The sequence below is a fragment of the Mauremys mutica genome, chromosome 14, assembly GCF_020497125.1.
Source record: "Mauremys mutica isolate MM-2020 ecotype Southern chromosome 14, ASM2049712v1, whole genome shotgun sequence".
Classification (NCBI taxonomy): domain Eukaryota; kingdom Metazoa; phylum Chordata; order Testudines; family Geoemydidae; genus Mauremys; species Mauremys mutica.
Window position 1 is genome coordinate 29,270,133 of NC_059085.1, and position 22,285 is coordinate 29,292,417.

At 42.8% G+C, this 22,285-nt stretch overlaps 1 protein-coding gene across 2 annotated transcripts; it reads right to left on the reverse strand.

Annotated features, from left to right (window-relative positions):
• Nucleotides 1-55: 55 nt before the first annotated feature.
• PDP2 (pyruvate dehyrogenase phosphatase catalytic subunit 2) lies at nt 56-21,414 on the reverse strand. Of its 2 annotated transcripts, none has more exons than XM_044987193.1 (2): nt 21,356-21,414; nt 56-5,290 (listed from the first exon to the last, which is right to left on the reverse strand). In XM_044987193.1, the coding sequence occupies exon 2, from the start codon at nt 5,235-5,237 to the stop codon at nt 3,630-3,632; it is 1,608 nt and encodes a 535-aa protein (XP_044843128.1). In that variant the 5' UTR covers nt 5,238-5,290; nt 21,356-21,414; the 3' UTR covers nt 56-3,629. The 2 variants fall into 2 exon arrangements, with proteins under 2 accessions (XP_044843128.1, XP_044843127.1); XM_044987192.1 differs by lacking the exon at nt 21,356-21,414 and adding an exon at nt 14,329-14,442.
• Nucleotides 21,415-22,285: the final 871 nt, after the last annotated feature.

Genomic DNA, 22,285 nt, shown 5'->3' on the forward strand with positions numbered 1-22,285 from the left:
GGTAGTTTTATTACTACATCTTGACTTGTTGTTATTAAAAAATAAATTATTTTTTATATCAAGTGAAAGTTAAAGTGAAAAATGTTTAATTTCCAGGCATAGAGTTGACTCAAACTAAGCCAATTAAACTGTCAGTAAAGCTACAGTAGATATTTAGGATACAGCAAGGTTTACACAGCTAAACTTATCAAGTCATCCTGTAAGTGTGATATGATCAACATGTTAACTTCTTTAAATTGGTTTAGCACAGAAGCATGTTACCACAACTTCAAAGCACTGCATACTGTACACATTAATGCCTATTCAACTTGTTTGTGCAGTTACAAAGATAAGTTATGACCATATTCTGACTGAAGTTGATGGGAGTTTTGCTATCAAATTAATCACCAACAGGAATTGGCCACCATTGTTTTCCAGCAAAATGCAAGAGAGTGTGCAGCTAAACACCATTATTTGCCAGTAAACTGAACACTAAGCACTTGCTTTAATGTTACCATTTTCCAAGGAACAATAATTACAGTGTTACAAGTTAACTCAGGCACATACTGGCATGAAATTAGAGCTAGTACCATTTCTATTGTCAGATGTGATTGCAATCCCCAAAATAATAATCACCAATTTGCTTTAAAAAAATAGTTATATTTGCATATGTAGTAGTAACACATTAGACCATTTAAGTCACTCATTACACACACTGCTCAATTTTTGCACAACAAAATCCCTGACCCCATGAATTATATAATATTCACAAAATTAAAGCCTAAGTCATTTTAACTATACCTTAAGAGTTCTTAGATTTGCAACACTGTACTTTAACAGATAAAGGCTTGCATTACCTCTAAGTATTTTACTGAGCATATTGATTGCTTTTATATATGTTTTGATTTTATATACTCTATCAGAGTCTAGCACCTTCGTTCTCTTAGCCACATCACTACTGATATTGTGCCCTTATCTAGTAAGAGGTAGTCCAGATATACACTCCTTTACAGCACTATTTTTATGGCTACAATCTGACTGACGTAAATAATGAAACCATACAGCTGCTCATGCATAGACACTTTCAAAAAACCAAGTGTAGGCACATGGGAAAAGATATCCCACTTAAACCATTCAGAGAGATTAAAGCTAAATGGGAACTAGAGATTTGGGGAGGGCTCTCAAAAAACTTGATCTGAGACTAGTCTCCTCCTTAGCTTTGCAACCTACAATTCCTCCTCCACATCCTCTCTCCTCTTCTTCCAAAAGAGAGATGTCAGTGAGCCCAGTGCCACCCGAACAGGTAGGGATGGATTAAGACTAAATGAGACCATGAGACACCAAAACTTCAACACCCCCTATAACATTCCCCCACCCCCGACAAACACACACAATTTTTTCCTTCAGCCTCCACCACCAATCCAAGACTCAAATCTTCTTCCTTCAGCCATCCTTTCTGCTGTATACATTAAGCACAGAAAAGCCACATTTGACTAGGAATACAGAAAAAATGCCAGCGGCCTCAAAGTTAAATTGCCTTTTCTGCTCTGATATGTGCTAAACAAAGTACTTTAAGGTATGTTACTTATATGGTGCTAGGATCCTGATTCAGGAAAGCATCCCTTATTATGCAAAGCAGTTAAGCATGGGCTTAAAATTACACATATGCTTAAGTGCTTTCAGGTACTGGGACCCATAAATAAACACAGTCATATCTGAGGGAAAAAAACATTTAGATAATATGGAGAGAAAGCTGTGACATGTGCAACCATGGATGCAGTAATTGTTAGCGTAACATCAAAATACATACACTTGATTGTCCCAAATCTGCCTACAATTAATCATCCATATTAGTATTTTTAACAGTTTGTTCAGTTTCCTAGCTAATTTTAATGTGGGATCTTATTTAAATCTCTACAAACTATTAATAGATGGTTTATACTGATGAATAAATGTGGTTTTTTTTGGAAAAGCCACATGACAAATGCTACTAATTTAGGCCCAAGATTTTATCTACTTTACAGTTACTAGAAGGAGAAATATTCTCTGAACTGTAGATATCAAACACTCTAACATGCAAGAAAATTAAGAAAAAAGGCCACCCTTTTTAAAAAATGGAGTGCATGGGCGGGGGAAGCTCCACATATTACTAGTTCTGTAGCACATGCATAGGTACTTTCCTGGTAGCAACCACAGTAAAACTGAGGCCTCTGTTCCCAGAACTACACTATACACATTCCTGAAGGCAGCAATTATGTCAGTGCATAACAAAAAAAGTCACTAAACCACTGTGTAGGCAAGATTGTAAAAAAGGAAAGCTAGTTTCAAGTTTTAAATAGGGTATTCTAGAAGGTGGAGTATAAAAGAAAGCTATACAATGTTGATTCTTTTAGTACAACTTAAAGAATGTTGTACTAAAAGTGTTTTTAAATGTAAAAAAAAAAATGTAAAAAGAAATATTCACCAGGGAAATAAGGATCTAAATAGTAATCAAGAGCATTTAAACAGCATTGTACACATGGACATAAGCAGTTCATGTCCTAAAAGCTCAGGGAGTAGAAAAAACAAGAATGAAGTTCTCTTTGGTAAAATGCCAGTATTGTCGTCAATTCTATTTTTTAAAGAAAAAGTAAATGCAGTATCGTTTCTAACTCCTACATTTAAGTTTCAGATGCACTTATTAATTCCAAATCCATAGATGGACAATATCTAAGTTGCAATTTCACAGATTGATCTATGAAATATTGTGCACTAAAGCAGCAGTTTCTAATATAAAATTGATTTTTAGTAAGTCAAACAATATACGTAAGAAAATAATCCAATCAAGTACTGTTGGTGCAGTAAAAGTATTCATTAAATTAGAAATATATAATATTCCTAAAGAAAAAATTGTAAACTATTTTAAACTAGAGCTGTGGATTGTTACACATGTGTTCACACACATGCCATTTCTATTCAGTTTCACACTTTAAAGCCAGCCAGTCTTGAAAAAAAAAAGTATGATTTGTTTCCTTACAATAGGCATAAAATATGATTAGCAAAAAGTAGTCTGGCAGTCCCAAAATCCAAGTTTACAGTCTGGTTTTAAATTAATTTCCGAGCATAAAAGGAAACGCATTAGTTCAAGGGAGTCAGTTTCAAGTATCTGATATAACCTAGTGTCCATTCTTAGTGCACAGTCCTAGATTTTGACTACTATACTTTGGGAGAAGGCTACCCTATCTTACATGAGGCCTTTGAACAATGGCTCTTTTTGCTCTTGGTTCTTTTACAAGTACTACTCATCACTGACAAGTTTGATCTAAACTAGTATATTTGTCTGCTTTTTGTTCACTTCAGGAGTTTTGCCATTGGTGTCAATGGGACCATGAGTAGGCTCACTGTCTTTCATTCCTGCCTCCACTTACATTCTGCTGAACTGCAAGCACAACATTTTACTTCAATCAGCACAAAACTGGGAGCCCAGAAAAATCTTACTAATTAGTTGTTCTAGAAAATTATTTCCAAAAGAGCTCATGGCTATTCAGTACTAAAGAACAGGGGACCTGCAGACAATAGCATTTGTAATGGCTTGACTATTAGTGGAAGTAAACATTAATGGTCCCCAGTATCAGAGTTGGCCATTATATGGTACAATATTAATGCAACCCCTATTCATTTTCTTTGTAGTAGCTGTCAATTGTATCTGAATTAAAATATACCACAGTAACAGTGATGTCATCTCTATACATCCTTGCTAGATCTTCAGGTAAAGTCAACATTGCAGCAAGTCTCTCTTGGTCTATCTCTCCATATTCATTATTTCCAATTGCATGCCTTATTAGGTGAGTGGCTATATTCTGGTCATATGAGCCAATACCCCTGGCTTTTCTATGACGCAGCAGACTTTGCATGTAACCCAAGCTGGCTGGTTTTTGAAAAGTCATCCTTGGTTTCTTCACATTAGATTGTGCTAGGTGTTCTGCAACAAGTTTTATGACATCTTCATTGTTCAGCATGTCCCACAGTCCATCTGAAGCAATAACTAGAAATTTATCTTGACATCTTAGCTTATGGTAGGTGACTTCAGGCTCTGCAATTAAATAGGGAGGCGTATAGTAATTGGGAGGCGCATACTGATAAATATTTAAAGCCTCAACATCACAACCATTCTCCAGAATACTGTGTTGCAGTTCTTTACTCCATTTGAATCTGACATCTCCGAAAGCTCTGGAGGGCATAAGAATCCCCAGCAGCCTGTTGTTTATGATTACAGTTTCCTCCTCAGACTTAGGATGTTCTCCCTTTAACCTTCTGATTTCTGCTTCATTGAAAGCATTGTGGTCTCGAGTAAGAGAGAGTGCAGACCATATTCCATCTTCTTCTTGAACCCCTAGGACTGCCCTGCAATCCCCAGCATTTGCAATGTGTAAGTGAACACTGTCAATGTGAGCCACACAGGCTGTTGCACCAGAGAAAGCCACTTGAAGGGCAGTGTTTCTCATCATTTCATTTTCTAGGGGAGCCTGTGCTTCCAGTGATATATCTGAATCTAACCTTTTGAATGCATATATCAAGGCTTCTTCTACACTGAATCCCAGTTCTACATCTGGGTTCAATAGTTCCTGCCAATAAACTCTGAGGTGATCCAAGTACAGTGAGGCTACTTCTCGATACATGTCATTTGGATGCTTGTACCACTGCAGAATTGGCAGAACTGGTTTCATGCGTTCCATGGCAAACTCAATCTCTTCCAGTGTTTGTTGAGACATGAGAGAGACAGCTATATAATACAACAGTCTCTGACTTACCGACTGAGCACATGCATAACCTGCATGACCATCAAAGACTCCAAACATCATCCCTTTGGTCTGCAAGCATGTGGCTGCACTTCTACGATCTTCATTCGGTGTGTTGGCAGCCAGCTGGTTACTCTCAAATTTCAGCACAGAATTTGCATTTTTACCATCAAAGTCATGAATTTTATGAGAAAATTCATCTGCTCTTAGTATATCATTTATTTGTGATGATGTCAACTGAAGACTGAAGTCTTCTTCTTCAGTTGAAGTATGTCTGAATGCTTTTTTTAAAGTGAAGACATTGTCGATGCTCCAGCTCAGCACAAAAGGGGAAAGAGGCCCTTTGGCAAACCCACACTTCCATTTCACCTGGTTTCTGTTTGGGATATATCTTGAGTACAAACGTCCTTTTCCTTGCAAGACAATGATACTGTTTCTTGCAGAACTTAAAATCCTGGAGGATACAGTACTGGACATCATAAGATGAACTCTTTGTAGAGTGATTCTTTCAGCAAAGCAAATTTTTTGAAGACCTAGGAGTTAAAAATAAGGCAGAAGTAAAAAATTAGAAGCCACACACAAATGTTTCACATGTAGTCCCTAGAGCTTGAAGAAAATAGCTGAATTTTTAACATGCTATTGAAGGACAAGAGAGTTATATCAGCACTGGCTCTTCCATCACTTGCTTGTAAGTTCATGGAATATAAGAGCCTATGCGTGTCTCTTTTATAATTATCACACTGGATCAGGTAGGGTGAGTTTATCACACCTCAAATAGTCAAAAACTATTTTTCGCATTAATCACAGTAAGATTAAAATAAGGAACTGCAAGACTGGTGAGAAATGCAAGCTCATTGTGATAGCCTACAGGTGAAAAGAAGCAGAACAAGCAATTAAGCATGTGTCTAACTTTAAGCCCATGCTTCAGTGCTTTCATGTACTGGGATTCAAATGAAGATAGTGATATCTGAGTGAAAGGAACAACATTTAGACAATACAGAGAGAAAGTTATCTGATCATTGCAGTATGCTAGCTATCCCATGCAAGGCCTAGAAATAATTCTCTCCCCCTGTTCACCAGTGCTGACCCAATAAGAAAAACCAAGCATCAGAATAATGACTAAGCTACTAAGTATTCATTATGTATTATTTAGTCCTAGATACCCAATCACCACATAGTAAGTGCCTAGAGAAAGCAAGCCCTGCCGAACAGTCATTTAGCATAGCGTCTAGAACAGAAAGCTGCTGTGGATAGGCATATCCAGGTCTAAATTGCTTATATCCAGACAGTGAGTCCTGCTCCCTCGTGTCAAATAATTTCACAATGGCATGACATAGTATGTATGCACTCCCACAAAAACAAAACAAACACACACATCCACACGCCGGCTGCCGAATCTTGTCAGTCTCCAGAGACCAGTCTAAAAAGGCCACAGGCAGAGACTCCAATCTTAATGCCTGGATGCAAACAAACAAATTGCATTCGAGGGTGCCAGCAACCCAGGGTTAGTCAAACCGATTAGAGTGCTCATCTGTAAGTGGATCTGCGACCAACAAGAGAGGATGCACTGGCCTTACAGCAGCAGACATTCAGAGGAATTCATGACAATCTAGATAAGCTGCCACCATCTCAGTGTTCCCTATACCAAAGTAGGTATTAGATACCTGTAGTGGCACATTGCAAGAAAAGTTTAAGCAGCTCACAGACTAAGTGACCCAGATTCAACCTTTACAAACATGCTAGAAATATATGTAAATGGTAATTAGGGCCATTCCATCTTAGATAGACTAGAACTAAGTTTGAAATGCAAACCTTTATTGTTAGAGAATCAGAGGTAATACTAATTGTATGTGTTCAGTTATATCTTGTTAGATGTTGGCCATGTAAACAAACAGTTCTTGTCTACTACTGTAGCTATTGATTCAGAGATCAAAAGGGAATATTAACATTTAGATGAATCTTGGGTGAAATAATGTCATTGTCTACATGTCTCTTTTAAAGTTTGTGATAAACAAACTGGTGATGTTTGGGAAACTGAAGGTTACATCAAAAGCCTATTGTTCACTATATGGTTAAGAGGCTGCTAGAAAACTGTATAAAAGACTCTTGGGACCTGATCCTTTAATCTCAGATCTGCTTGATGCTTTATGCAGAGGAATTTTCAGTGTTAAGACTGAGATCTCCAGTCCCACCTGGATCACTCTGAATATGACCATTGGACTAGAACGTATGGACTAAATCTGCAAAAACTCTTTGCTACTACAAAACTCACCATCACATTGTCTGCCATTCAGAGGCAGAGGGCAAAATTTAGCCTGAAAGCAGATACGGATATAGTTGTACACTTCTTACTACAGGGCTAAGTTTTGTTCTCTGCCTACATGTAGCAGATGCAACACAATGGTAGTTGCACTTGCTTAATCAAAGCTGGGTTTAAACCCCTGGGGCAAAACATCATTGCATGGAGAACAAAGTAACATCATAGTACTATGACAGTGAAGTTGGTCCAATAAAAGCTATCACTTCACCCACCTTGTCTCTTTAAATTGAAGGAGCATTCAAGCACTTTCAGTTACACTACTGATATTCCCACATAGAGTTGAGGGTATTTTTTTAAAACAATATGTGACATTGATATATGCCACTGAGGCAGATCACCTAAAGGACCATCCCATCTTCCAAGTGATCATTAAGAGAGGTTGGGATTTTACTGTGTGGTGGCTTCTCTGGCAGAGAAGTCAGCAACAGAGACCCAGGATAATCCTCGGGTATATCTTTTGATGAATGACAGAAAATCCCACTCGTCATCAAAAACAGAAGATGGGAAAACAGCAAAGCCCTTTTCTACACTGGTGATATTTAGTTAAAGATTCCCACCAAAGCCAACGTCTTCCACCAGGGGGAGCATTAGTTCATTCAAGGCTTTCCCAACTGGATCCACTTTTAAACAGTATTTTTACTAGACTTGGTTTCAGCAGGTTTAATTAAAAAAAAGTAGTTTAAAAAAAAAAAAAACACCCTCTCAGGTCCATCTATCCCAGTTCAACTGCTCCAAGAGTTGATTGACTGGTTGACTGTTGTAGATTTCACACAGGCATTTCTACCTCCAGCACTCCAACCAAGACATGTAACTCAGGCCATTAGCAGCTTTGTCTATTTTCAGCATTGTGACCCTACATGCATCAATGGTAAGTATCATTGGTAGGGGAAGGCTGTGCCTCCCCAAACAGCCCACCGTGAAGACACTGCCTCCCCAAACTACCTGGCGTGGCCCCACCCATGCTCTACCCCCATGCGCCCTCCTGCCAGCTGTTCCCGTCTGTGGCTAAGGGACCATGCCACCCACCCAGTGCGGTGGGGCTGGAGTCATGTGGGGGGGCCAACAGCTGTGTGTGGGGTGGTGCTCCGGACTCCAATGGGGCAAGAGGGAAAGGGCGGGGCTGAGGGGGAGGGGCCAGGAGCTAGCCTCCCCCAGGGGCACATTCACCCGCCGCCCATGCCTGCATGCCTTCATGCCAAACCCCTCCCCATCACACCAAGAGACACTTTTATAATTCCTTGTGTGTCTATCCTTAGTAAATTTACAATTGAGTAGAGTAAATTAATTAGGCCAATTTGTCTGGAGTTGTCCTACCAAAGATAAACTTATTTGAATTTAATAACCCTTATTTTGCAAAGCTATACTAGTCATTAGAGTGGTTCTTACCTATTTGATGCTTAAGTACTCAAACTCTGAGCTATTAAACATTAGGTAGATCTCTGCAACAGTTCGCAAGTTCAGCTGATAGTTTCATATCAAGTATGCATTCAGCAAAAATGTGTTTCTTTACTGTAAGTAGAGCTTTATGGTATGTTTGAGATGGAATGCTTATGAAGCATCCCTTCTACTGAACGTCTATTTTGTTATATTAGAGCCTACTCAACCAATACATATTTTACCTTAGCCAAACTTTTTGCCTCAGGTTCACAGATGTTCATGACTAGAGATTGGAAAAGATAGGGATCAATATGAAAATTGAAAGGTGGAGATAAGGAACTGGTTAAAGGGGAGACTACAACGGGTCATTCTGAAAGGTGAACTGCCAGGCTGGAAGGAGGTTACCAGTGGAGTTCCTCAGGGATTGGTTTTGGGACCAATCTTATTTAATCTTTTTATTACTGACCTTGGCACAAAAAGTGGGAATGTGCTAATAAAGTTTGCGGATGACACAAAGCTGGGAGGCATTGCTAACACAGAGAAGGACCAGGATGTCCTACAGGAAGATCTAGATGACCTTGTTGAAGGACATAAATCCACACCGTGTAGAGGTCAAGCATAGGAGTTTATTACGCACAGCGCTGGCGGAGTGTCACCTGGCTTATTAGGCTCAGAGACACTGTCAATCAATTGATTACAATAGAATATATAGATTCTATATATCTATAGAAAAGATATAAAGTGACAGGGTAGGCAGTTCCACACCCCGGGATAGGTTTTGCAGCAAGACAAGAGAGCACATTAGCCAATGGCTAAAAAGTTACATAATGTCTCCGCTCATGGTCTCAAGTTAGCAAGTTAACATTGAATTAATACTTTGATAAAATGTTATTAGTATAAAATATATATATTGAATTCTGATTTGGGGTCCATAGGAATGGAGCAAGTCCTTTGATTGTCCAACAGGTACATTCCTTGGGGTTAAAGCAAAGAAACAGTGAAAGTATATGACAATACAGATTGTCTCCTTTATGTCTTAAGGCAGGCATTGGTCCCTGGGAAGGGAGGTGGAAGGATGCCATATCTTATACTGACATGTGCCAATTTTCATAAACTCAAGGTTGGATCTGTGGGAAGAACATTCCCTACAGAAGAGACTGACACAATAGCAACAGGGATCCTTTGTTCAATTTGCAACTTTGAATAAAACAATTATTTAGTTCTTAGCTCCAACACCTGGCAATTTGCTGACCAGGCCTATTTTAGCAAAACAAGATTATCTGTTTACCCCAGCTTTCTCTTAGCTAATCAGTATTTGCTAGGCCTCTGGTCTCCAGACCAAACTCTGGACTTTGGGTCTAAAAAAAGAGATGGCACAATCCATATACCATGTTGTTATATAAAATGCACATGGATTTTAACCCTTCACTTTTAAACTGGAATAATAGTAATAGGATGAAATTTAATAGTGAAAAGTGAAAGGTCATGCATTTAGGGATTAATAAGAATTTTGGTTCTAAATTGGGGACACATCAGTTGGAAGTAACAGAGGAGGAGGAGGACATCGGAGTACTGGTTGATCACAGGATGACTATGAGCCGCCAATGTGATACGGCTGTTAAAAAAGCTAATGCGATCTTGGGATGCATCAGGTGAGGTATTTCCAGTAAAGATAAGGAGGTGTTAGTACCGTTATACCAGGTACTGGTGAGACCTCATCTGGAATACTGTGTGCAGTTCTGGTCTCCCATGTTTAAGAAGGATGAATTCAAACTGGAACAGATACAGAGAAGGGCTACTAGGATGATCCAAGGAATGGAAAACCTGTCTTATGAAAGGAGACTCAAAGAGCTTGGCTTGTTTAGCCTAACCAAAAGAAGGCTGTGGGGAGATATGATTGCTCTTTATAAATATATCAGAGAGATAAATATCAGGGAGGGAGAGGAATTATTTAAGCTTAGTACCAATGTGGACACAAGAACAAATAGATATAAATCGGACACTAGGAAGTTTAGACTTGAAATTAGACAAAGGTTTCTAACCATTAGAGGAGTGACATTCTGGAACAGCCTTCCAAGGGGAGTAGTGGGGGCAAAAAAAATATCTAGCTTCAAGACTAAGCTTGATAAGTTTACGGAGGGGATGGTATGATGGGATAGCCTAATTTTGGCAATTAACTGATCTTTGATTATTAGCAGGTAAATATGCCCAATGGTCTGTGATGGGATGTTAGATGGGGTGGGATCTGAGTTACTACAGAGAATTCTTTCCTGGGTGCTGGCTGGTGAGTCTTGCCCACATGCTCAGGGTTTAGCTGATCGCCATATTTGGGGTCAGGAAGGAATTTTCCTCCAGGGATGATTGGCAGAGGCCCTGGAGGTTTTTCGCCTTCCTCTGCAGCGTGGGGCACAGGTCACTTGCTGGAGGATTCTCTGCACCTTGAGGTCTTTAAACCATGATTTGAGGAGTAACTCAGACATAGGTTAGGGGTTTGTTACAGGAGTGGGTGGGTGAGATTCTGTGGCCTGCATTGTGCAGGAGGTCAGACTAGATGATCATAATGGTCCCTTCTGACCTCAAAGTCTATGAGTTTATGAGTCTATGAGATGGAATGCCTGAACAGTTAGTGGCATCGTTAATCTGAAAACATCCTGGTTCAGAAGAGAACAGCAAAGTCCTGAGGTTTGCATGGCTATGTCTTGTCATCCACAGATGAATCCATGCTGAAATGGAGGTCTTTGCTCAAGGTGCCATGATGAACAGAATCATGTTCTGAACATCACAATACAGAGATTGTTGGAGCAGTCATCTCTGGATTTGGGATTCTTATCCATAGTCTTCAGTGCCTCACCTTCAGCCCCTTTATCTTCTCCTTGCACTGCTGTCCAGTCCATATGATCCTGTGTTCAGACTGCAGGTGCTGAGATATACCATCTTACAGTTTGACTTTCTTCTTTGAATAATTAAAACAGTGCTTTTTGCTTGCTTTGGCTTAAAGCTGCACACTAGTATCTGTATTTACCAGGCACTCTGCTGCTATATCCAATAATTGGAGCTGGATGAGGCTGAAGAAACTGCATGCAGACAGGCCATGTGGGACTGAGGATGTTTAGCAGAGGCATATAAGCAACTTCCAGTCAGGTGTCAGAGCACAGGTATATGGCAAGATAGTAACACAGGAATTGATTCTGGGAGGGAGAAGGGGGGGAGAGGGGAAGGATGTGGTTTGTGGAAAGGGAGTGGAGGACCATCAGGTCTTGATTTTTGTGACTGGCCATGGGTGCACATTTTCACTGTAACTACCTTGGGTTAGTAATATGTAGGATAACCTAACTCCAGGTGTGCCTTATACCTCAGGACATGGTGGTTGTATGAGGATGTAGATAGGTGAACACAGAGCATATTCTAGGGAAAACCTGTGGTTGAACCCAAGTCTGCAATGAAGACAAAGCCTAAGTTGCATTAGTGTAAACCCTGATTTACATCAGTGCATGCATCAATATTAAGGATCTGTAGAAGTGTTGATGTAGTTACACTGGTGCCCCCTTTTAAAAAAAAAAAAGTGAACAGGACCCAACATCAACATATATGTGGATTCCTGCTTTGCCAACAGCTTGTGTTGCTCGGTGGTAATTTGTCACCCTGTGTCATCTGCCACATCACTGCTGCCATAACCCCCTCTGTACCTTCCTTAGGGTACGAAGTGCATGCTTTGGCTCTGCTCAGGGCACTGCAGAGTTGTGGAAGTAGGGGAAAGCCATATGCCCAGCAAAATTCTATTTTGCAGCACCCTAGCAAAGACCTCAGATAGAGCTAACCATTATTTAGGCTTCTGACTGTAAGGTCATTTCTACACTAAAGAGCTTATAGTGGCACAGATGTACCGATGCAGCTGCAACACTGTAAGATCTCAAGTGTAGCTGCTCCATGCTGATGCAGCAGCTATATCAGCAGGAGAGCGCCTCCCACCGACGTAGCACCAACCACACCAGCACGTCTGTTGGTGTAACTTAGGTTGGTATGGGGTGTGGTTTTTTTCCCCCTCACACCCTGAGTGACATAAGTTATCCCGACAGCAGTGCTAGCATTGACACAGTGTTAGCCCTTGGCTACACTTGCAAATTTGCAGCGCTGCAGCAGGGTGTGAAAACACACCCTCTCCAGCGCTGCAAATTGCGGCGCTGCAAAGCACCAGTGTGGTCAAAGCCCCAGCGCTGGGAGCGCGGCTCCCAGCGCTGTACGTTATTCCCCACAGGGAGGTAGAGTACGGACAGCGCTGGGAGAGCTCTCTCCCAGTGCTGGCGCTTTGACTACACTTAGCACTTCAAAGCGCTGCCGCGGCAGCGCTTTGTAGTACAAGTGTAGCCAAAGCCTTAGTGTGAACACCTCTTTGTGAATTTCTTTAAAGACCTAGCAAGTAATTTACTTAAATTTACCACTTAGAGCTGGATGGAGGACAACAATTCTGTTTTGCAACAACTTCTGAGGTTTCAAATTTGTTTTCATTCCACAGTGAAGTGAAAACAAAACCCTTCAAATATTTTTTGTGAAAAGGATTTGTGTCAAAATGTCTGTTTTCCAGTCAAAAAGGTCAGATTAATCTCTATGTCTGGATTTGTCTAGAGTTCACAGTGGACTTCAGAAACCTTCCTGGTGAGAACTTCAATGAATTGAGTGTCTCTCCGTAAAAGATTTCAGTTTTGACAACTTTTTGTCAAAATATGCTGGGTTATCTAAAGTGTTCCAAACAGCTCTAATATGACTCTTCCTACATTAACAGGAGTGGCCTATTGCCATGAATTGATACGAACCCTATGCATAACTCATATTTTTGCTTTCATCAAGGATGGTTGCTAGATCATTTGAGATACGCCTCCTTGTTCATTTATCTACTGCCCACATCTGCATGACTTCTCTTAATGGCACGTGGTGCTATCAGACCTCACACTGGAGCTTGCCCCACAGAACTTGTCTTGAGCACCTCAGTGATTCTAAACACTCCCTTTGAAAAGTAAAGCTACAGTCTGGTTCTGTGCTGTATGACTATACTATGGGATGAGGGCTCCAGCTGAGGATGTGGGCTCCAGGGTGGGGTCAGAAATGATGGGTTCAGGGTGCAGCAGGGAGCACAGGGTTCGGAAAGGTGGTTGGGGTGCAGGCTCCGGAACAGAGTTTGGGTGCGAGAAGGGGCTGGGGACAGGGACTGGGGTGCGGGGGGGGGGGTTTGGGATGCAGAAGGCGCTTACCTCAAGCGGCTCATGAGAAGCTGCCACATGTTTGGCTCTCAGGCGGAGGTGCGGCCAGGCGGCTCCATGCGCTGGCCCTGCAGCTCCCATTGACCACGGTTCCCGGCCAATGGGAGCTGTGGAGCCGGCACTCTGGGCAGGCAGTGCACGGAGCCCCTGTGGCTGCCCCTACACCTAGGAGCAAGGTCCCTTTTCGACAGGGCGGCCCGATGGAAAACGTGCCTCCCGGAGGCACCGCCCGTCCCTCCCAAGGGAAGAAGGGTAACAGCCGCCCAGCCCTGTGCGCTCCCGGGACCAGCCCAGGCCACCATGGCGCGGGGCTCGCCTTGCTCGTCGCTCGAGCCCGCGCTCACCGCCACTGGGCGGCGAGCCAGCGCTCCCAGCCCGGCGCAAGCACAGGGGCGCGGCCCGGGTCCCGCCCGGCTCCTCCCCTCCAGTCCCGAGGGGAGCGAGGCCTCCGCGGAGCTGGGGTAGGTCTCAGCGGCGCCCCCAAGCGACAAGGGGCAGCACCACAGGCCGCGGCTTCGCGCCCTCGGTCTCAGCATCGCCACAGCGCCAGGGGAGCCCCACCGGCTTCCCCCCCGCCCCCGCGGCAGCTCGCACCCAGCGATGCGCTCGGCGCCCTTACCCGGCCGCGGGATGCCGCTCTCAGGCTGCCCGCCGCGCGCCTGCCGAAGGCGAGAGCCGCGCCGGCCCAGACACTAATCCGCCGTGCCGGTTCCGGGCCAGGGGTCGTCCGGTGGCTCCAGGGCGGAGGGGCCCTGACGCGCAGAGCCTGCAGCCAACCGGCTGCTCCGCTTGGGGAGCCGCCCACACGCCTCGCCTCAGGCAGCTCGGCTCGAGGCCGCGGCTTCCTCCCCGTGTGAGGTGAGGGGGGCGGGGCAGAGCGGGGGGAGGAGCGGCAGAGCGGGGCCGGTCTGGGGGTTGGGCTCAGAACACGGGGCTCTGGGCACCTTTCGAGCCCGGCAGGCTCTCGCTCCAGGGCGGAGGCGCCTCCAGTCCCTGGCTCGGGCTCCGTGCTCGGAGTGGTGCTGCAGGCCGCATCTAGGGTCTCCCAAACCTTGCCACAGCCACAGCCAGTCCTGGTGAGCTCGCTTCTGGGCCCCGCGCAGCCCAGCGCCCCACCACAGCCATTACAAGCCACGGGAAAGTCCATGGTGTGTGATTGAGTCTAGCCGGAGCTATTGGCTAACACACAGCCACTGCCTTCATACAACAAGACAACGTGCAATCTACCCCTGCAGAGGCACTAATGATACGTGTAATACTTAGTAATACATGTCTAAAGTATGCACCTTTGTTCCCTCCTTGGCCTCTAGCCACTAAGCCATCTACCCTGGACTTACTTTTACCATCCAACTCCCTAATCAACTTGAAATAGCAGGCATGATTTAAAAAAAAAAGTGATGTTTCCTCCTTTTCCAACCATTATCACGATGGCCTGAGACACAGGGAATTTCAGCCTTACATCCTCAGTAACAGTTTTTCCAGATTATAAAAGTCTCATATGCCACACCTTTGCAGAGTTAGAGGAGCTCTGTATCTTTTTCAGTAGGACCCAGTACCTGTTTTTAACCCTCCATCTCCACAGAACTGATGAAAATCCATCTGATATATTTGTAAGGTCAAGAGTCTGGGTGGGAATGTTAGGAGAGAGCTAGAAGCCGATGTTCTTATATTTGTGGCACATATGCATGATTTAAAAAATTAGTCTCTAAATGTACTTTTCTTCTCTTCCCTTCTGCTTTCTCACTTTCCATGTAGTCTTTGTTCAGTATTGGGGTACCAAGGGACAATGTTGTAAGAACATCGGCTTCTAGCTCTCTCCTAACATTCCCACCCAGACCCTTGACCTTACAAATATATCAGATGGATTTTCATCAGTTCTGTTGAGATGGAGGGTTAAAAACATTTGCAGGTCACAAACACAAATTGTGTGTCATAACACAAGAACTAGGGGGTCACCAAATGAAATTAATAGGCAGCAGGGTTAAAATAAACAAAAGGAAGTATTTCTTCACACAACACACGGTCAACCTGTGGAACTGCCAGAGGATGTTGTGCAGACCAAGACTATAATAGGGTTCAAAAAAGAACTAGGTAAATTCATGAAGGATAGGTCCATTAATGGCTATTAGCCAGGATGGGCAGGGATGGAGTCCCTAGCCTCTGTTTGCCAGAAGCTGAGAATGGGCAACAGGATGGATCACTTGATTACCTGTTCCGTTCATTCCCTCTGAAAAACCTGGTATTGGCCACTGTTGGAAGACAGGATACTGGGCTAGATGGAGCACTGGTCTGACCCAGTATGGCCATTCTATATTTTTAATGCAACTGTAAATGCCAACTGGCTAACAGCACACACATTGCCAGTTATATGAACAATTGGACTTTGTGAGGAAAACTTTTTATTTGTATGTACAATCTTGGCAATTACCATAGCAAGGTAGATGCATCTATGTGTATAATTTTAAACCTCAGTATTTTAAAATCAAGCAAGTTCAAACCTACACTCCTCATTTTTAACAAATGTTACCAACTTGCTAGCCCTGCCTATTTAGAATCTGATTTACAGATAGCTTTGCAGAATCAGAAATGTTAGAAATGGAAGTCAGCTATTTAGATTATAAACTGTTTGTGGCAGGGACCATCCTTGTGTTCTGTGTTTATCTAGTGCCTAGCAGAACAGAGTCAGGCTCTGAGACTCACATTCCTAGGCACTACCATAATAATATGGCCTAACTAGGCCATTCCAAGCCAATTGTTTATTGGAGTCTTTCCTACAGTACATTTTCTTTAGCTTTATTCAACCTTATTTTAAGCATTCCAAATGGTGGTGGATTTTACAGTTTCATAAATAATCTTCCCTAATAGTTTAATGTAATTTCAAGTACCTAGATTGTGCTTTCCTGAGATGGTAGTTTATTCATCTGTTTGATTTTAAATAATTGATTTACTGTATTCCAAGTAATGAGCAACAAAAGGAAACTAATGAGCACCTATAGGATAAGAGCTCTTTTCTTTTAAAGCTCCTCCCCTCCGCCCCCGAACTGAGTATACTTAATGGTTTTTCTTTTGATTTGTTTATTCAGTTGTTAAATTCTCATAATACTGACTCATGATGTCAGGGGGACATATGGATACTCAGCACTTCTGACAAACAAACCCCGAGGAGCCTCAAGTTGTGAACACCCAGAACTGTGGCAACCAGAAGTTACAGGCCATTTTTGAAAACATCATGCATTTAAGACATGATCTGATACTCCTTAAAATCCATGGGAATCCGTCGACTGATTTTATTAGGTTTTGAGGAGGCCTTCAGAACACAGGCCTGGATTAGTGGCGTGTAGCTGTATCACCTCAGCAGGAGCTTTGAGACACCAGGGAAACTTTGCTAGCTGCTATACCCCTTAAGATAAGTGCAGCACATGCTCATTTCCACAGCCAGCTAGCCCTGTTGACTAGTGTAGTTGCATGGGTGGAGAAATGTGTGTTCATGAAAGAGACTGTGTGTTCAAGGACTATGCTTGTGATCAGTTTTTTTGGGGGGAAGGGGAAGACATGGCTGTGGTGCCCCATGTGCCACTCCGCGCGTGCACACACGCACATGCCCTTAAACTGAATCCTGTAGGTGCAGTGCCCCGCTGTTGCAGAGTTCACTGGAGAATCAGGGTCTAAGATTGTAAACTCAAAAGGAATGGATCTGTCTTCTATATCTGTAAAGCTCCCAGCCTATGTTAGGGCTGCATAAATAAAACTACTGTCTTCCTATATAGCTGCTTATGATGTTAAGTGCACACCATTGAATATACAGGCTTTCAATAGGGCCAGGTTAGTTATTTTAGATTCTTCCGTGTTCTGACTAATTTTAATGGTGTAACCTTAACATTGAATGCAAAAACTTACATTAATGCAGTCTCAATATAATACTAAAAGTGATCTTCATTAGTCAGAATCTTGGCCAGTTCAAGTTTCATAGCAAAAGATTGAGGTGGCATTATTTTTGGAATGAATTGCTGCCTCTGATAACAGTCTGAGGGGGGATAACCAGCTCAATGTTAGTTACCGTTACACCAGGCAGGAGAGAGAAACGCTGACAAAGACAATGACATTTGTAATTGTTCCACTTCAGCAATGCATAATTCCTGATGCTGCACTCTGCACGGGCAAGACTCAGTGACTTTATGCAGCCTCTGCAACAGTCATATTTCAGAGGCCTGGTCTGAATTGGATAACCTTTGCAAACGGTGCCAAATATACTGGAAAGTGAGCAATCATTCATAGTGGAAGTAATCCTAGGAAAGAACTACAGAACAATCTTGATTATTCAGCAGTAACTAGAATACTAGCTGTATTCTGATCAGATAGAAGATGCTGGGATTAGAAGTCTGCAAAATTTGCATTTAAAGTTTGCATATGCAGGCAAAAAGGCTGCAGAGATCCTGCAGAGCTTAAAACTCTACTTAAGCACTTCAGGGTCTAAAGTACTCTACATAAAAAGATGTAGTGGCTGAATTCAAGTCCTGGAGACTATTCAACTTGTTGATAACTGAAATTTTGTTAAGAGAGTTCAGATAATCAAGGTTCCACTGTAACTGGTTTCATAGCAGCTCTGTTAGGCTCACTTCTAAAATTCAATAACTACCTAGCAACAGAGGTGCCAGAAACTTAAGAAGAGACAAAGAGGCCATACACCTTTAGGAAAGAAGTAGTAAGTGTTAGCGAATTAAAATGATTTTGATGTAGCAGTGACATCTCTGGATAGGGTTCTCATTTTAGCAGAGTTAATAGATGCATACAATTGAGCAAGACACTTCACCAAATGTAAGTGATTCCAAAGGCAAGAAGCAAAGAGTGAGTTCAAGATGGAGCTTCAAGCATGGAAACTACCTTTTCATATTTGCTTACCAAACAACTTTTTAGAATACGTACCTTAAACGGTTGGAAAAAGTTTGGATCTAGAATAGCTTTTTTCTATTGAATATTTCTGTTCTTTATTTGATGAAACTCCCTCCTTCTTCCTCCAACCCCCCCCCCTCAGAGATACTAGTGGAATAGAAAAAAATATTAAACAGCAGCAATTGAAGTTTGACATTTTTTAAATCAGCAGCCGCAGATAACTTGCAAAGAGTTTTAAGAGAGCTGGCTGAGGAGCTCAGACAACCATTAATCTTGATTTTTCAACAAGTCTTGGAGCACTGGGGAAATTCCAGAAGACTGGAACTGTGGCCAGTGGGAGATGGGGGCGAGAGCAGCACCTCCTGGCCTCCCTGCCTCAGAGCTGGACCTGCTGGCCGCTTCCGGGGAGCAGCGCAGTGCCAGGACAGACAGGGAGCCTGCCTTAGCTTCAGCCTTGCAGTGCCACTGACTGGGAGCTGCCCAAGGTAAACCTGCACCCCAACCCCCTGCCCCAGTCCTGAGCCCCCGCAAACCCAGAGCCCTCTCCTGCACCCCAAACCCCTCATCCCCAACCCCACCTCAGAACCCACGCTCCCACCTGGAGCCCTCACCCCCTCCTGCATCCCAACTCCCTGCCCCAGCCCAGAGTCCCCTCCCACACCCTGAACCCCTCATTTCTGGCCCCACCCTGGTGTCTGCACCCCCAGTTAGAGCCCTCACCCTAACCCCATGCCCCAGCCCAGTGAAAGTGAGTGAGGATGGGGGAGCATGAGTCACAGAGGGAGGGGGAATGTAGTGAGAGGAGGCGGGGCCTCAGGGAAGGGGCAGGGCTAGGATGTTCAGTTTTATGCAATTACAAAGTTGGCAACCCTAAGCAGAGCACACAGACTGAGCTTGGCCATGCCCCCCCCCCCCCCCACACACACAGTGCACCAGTAGAACTACATAGGTTTTTGAAAGGACAAATGGCCTTGCCTCACCCCAAATGGACTTTTGAACCTCCATGCAGAGGGCATGCACTGAGCCACATGCAGAGCACACACTTCACCAGGCTACCCCATCATCTTCTGAAGTTCCAAAGGTGGGCATGAATAACTATCACTTTAATAGACACAGATCTAGTTTTAGAGATGAGACAAATAAAAACAAAGCTGGGACAAAAAAAGTTTGCTCAAGAATTTCAGTCAGAGCAGTAACATTCCTTTAGTTTCATTAGGGCAAACTCCAAGCTTTGAACACCTGTTAGGTAAATAACCTAAAACAAATACCCAAATTCCAGAAATGCACACAAACGGAACACACTGAAGCACACAGGATAAGCACAAACAGCCATTAGCAAAATGTTATTCCAATTCCAGTCCCAACCTCATCCTACCTCTGCTGTTACAGAACTGACCAAGGCCTTGTCTGCAGACAAAGTTGACCTAGTTTAACTGAAGATGGGATTTTTAAACACTGATTTAGTTAAACTGGTGCAAAAGGTTGTATAGACACTTATTTTGGTTTATAGTATTTGGCAAATTGATTAGGAATCTGTTTAAGATTAACTGGAAAAAACCCCGCTAATAAGGCGAAATAAGAGTGCCCACTCAGGGATTTGTATCAATTTAACACCTGATTTAAATTAAATTGTATAACCCCTCAGTTTACACAAGGCCTCTGGCTCTATCTACATTAAGGAAAGTCAGGCTAATTGTAGGCTCACCAGTATAAATTCCTAATGCACTGTATTGGTGCAAAACAGGGCTTGCACCAGTGCAACTTAATCCAACATACCAAAGAAAAATGTACTAGTGAAAGCCCCACTTCACACCAGTGCAGCATATCAACATTAGGTGTTTGTACCAGTGAAACTACATCAATGTTATTACGCTGGTGTGAAATGTAGCTAGGTCAGAGTTGTTACAGAATCTAGATCTTATTTACTATAGCACAGGGGTTCTCAAACTGGGGGTCAGGATCCCTCAGGGGGTCACGAGGTGATTACAGGGGGGGGGTTATGAGCTGTCAACCTCCACCCCAAGCCCTGCTTTTCCTCCTGCATTTATAATGGTGTTAAATATATCAAAATGTGTTTTTAATTTATAAGGGGGGGTCACACTCAGAGGCTTGTGAAAGGGGTCACCAGTAAAAAAGTTTGAGAGCCACTGCTATAGCATGTCCCTACATACATGTGGACTGTTCTACTATGTTGTGATCACCAAGGGGGAACCCGCAAGGCAAGCCAGGCCAAATTAAGACCTGGCATACATGGGTGCAGTTTTCACTGAAATTGAGTGTTGTAGGTAGCACATTAGAGGTCTGATTCCATTCTGCTTTACATCAGTGTAAATTAGGAGTAATTCTGTTGACATCAATAAGTGTGAAACTTGTGTAAGTTGTTTTGCAGTATTAGCAAACTTCCCAAAGAAACCTTCTGTAACAAGAGTAGAATCTACTCTGTACCGCTGCAGCTATCTCTGCCAGTAGAACTGCCAACTGTGTGCCCAGGGTAAAATACTTCTTTAAAAAAAAAAACAACTCACATTTCTTTGTGTTCAGTTTCAGATTGGCAGTTTTCAGCTTATCAGGGACCACCCGTAAATGTTTCAGTTCTTTTTCAAAAAAGTTTTAGTATGCACCAGTTCATCATCTAGGTATAACAAACAAGCTAAGGCATGCCATGTGATACACTCACCACTAGCCTTTCACATGGTCGGCTGCCAAAAAAAAGTTCTCCTTGTCCTTTGGATTCACTTCCACCTGCCAATACCCACCTTTAAGATCCAGTGTGGAAAACTAGATTTAATCTGCCACAGCGTCCAGGGAATTGTCTATTCATGACAATCAATAAGAATCCTTTAAAGAGATTTAATTTTATTTTCTGTAGTCCATGTAGAATCTGATGTTGCCATCTGTTTTCTTAACAACCAGAACTATAGGTAAGGCCCAAGGAGCTTTATGACTACTTTATATTTATCATAGATGAAAGGCAGCTGTTACACCCACCTACTTCAGTTGGTGTTACACCCACAACAGCTGTTACACCCATAACAGATCTAAATACTTGCGATTTGTTAATAAATCTAAACATTAGTAGCCCTTGCAAAGGGAGGCTGGTCTATGAATAAGATGAGCTGCCCTCAGCAGATCATACAGACTGAGCTAGGCCTTCTCTGCACACTAGAAGTGCACCAATAGAATTAAATATTTAAAAAAAAAAACCTACACAAGCTACACACAAAATGATTCTGCCTCACACCACAGACTTTTGTGCCTCCATGTGGAGGGCATGCACTGAACCAGGAGTTTACAGTAGGCATTGTGCTGCTTGGATAATGGGATATACTTTGCCAGGAACCCTTTACAAGAAGGTTAGATCTGTGTGTTTAATAAAGACAACAATAAATCAGATAAATAGCTGGAGCAAAACAAATATGCTCAAGACTTCAGTCAGAGCAATAACATTCCTTTACCTTCATTAAGGCAAACTCCAAACTTTGAGCCTATTACATAAATAACCTAACAAATACCCAAATCCCAGAAATGCAAACAAACTGAAAACAGTAAATGCACATGGGATAAGCACAATCAGTAGGGTGACCAGATGTCCCGATTTTATAGGGACAGTCACGATTTTTGGGTCTTTTTCTTATATAGGCTCCTCTTACGCCCCCACCTCCGTCCCGATTTTTCACACTTGCTGT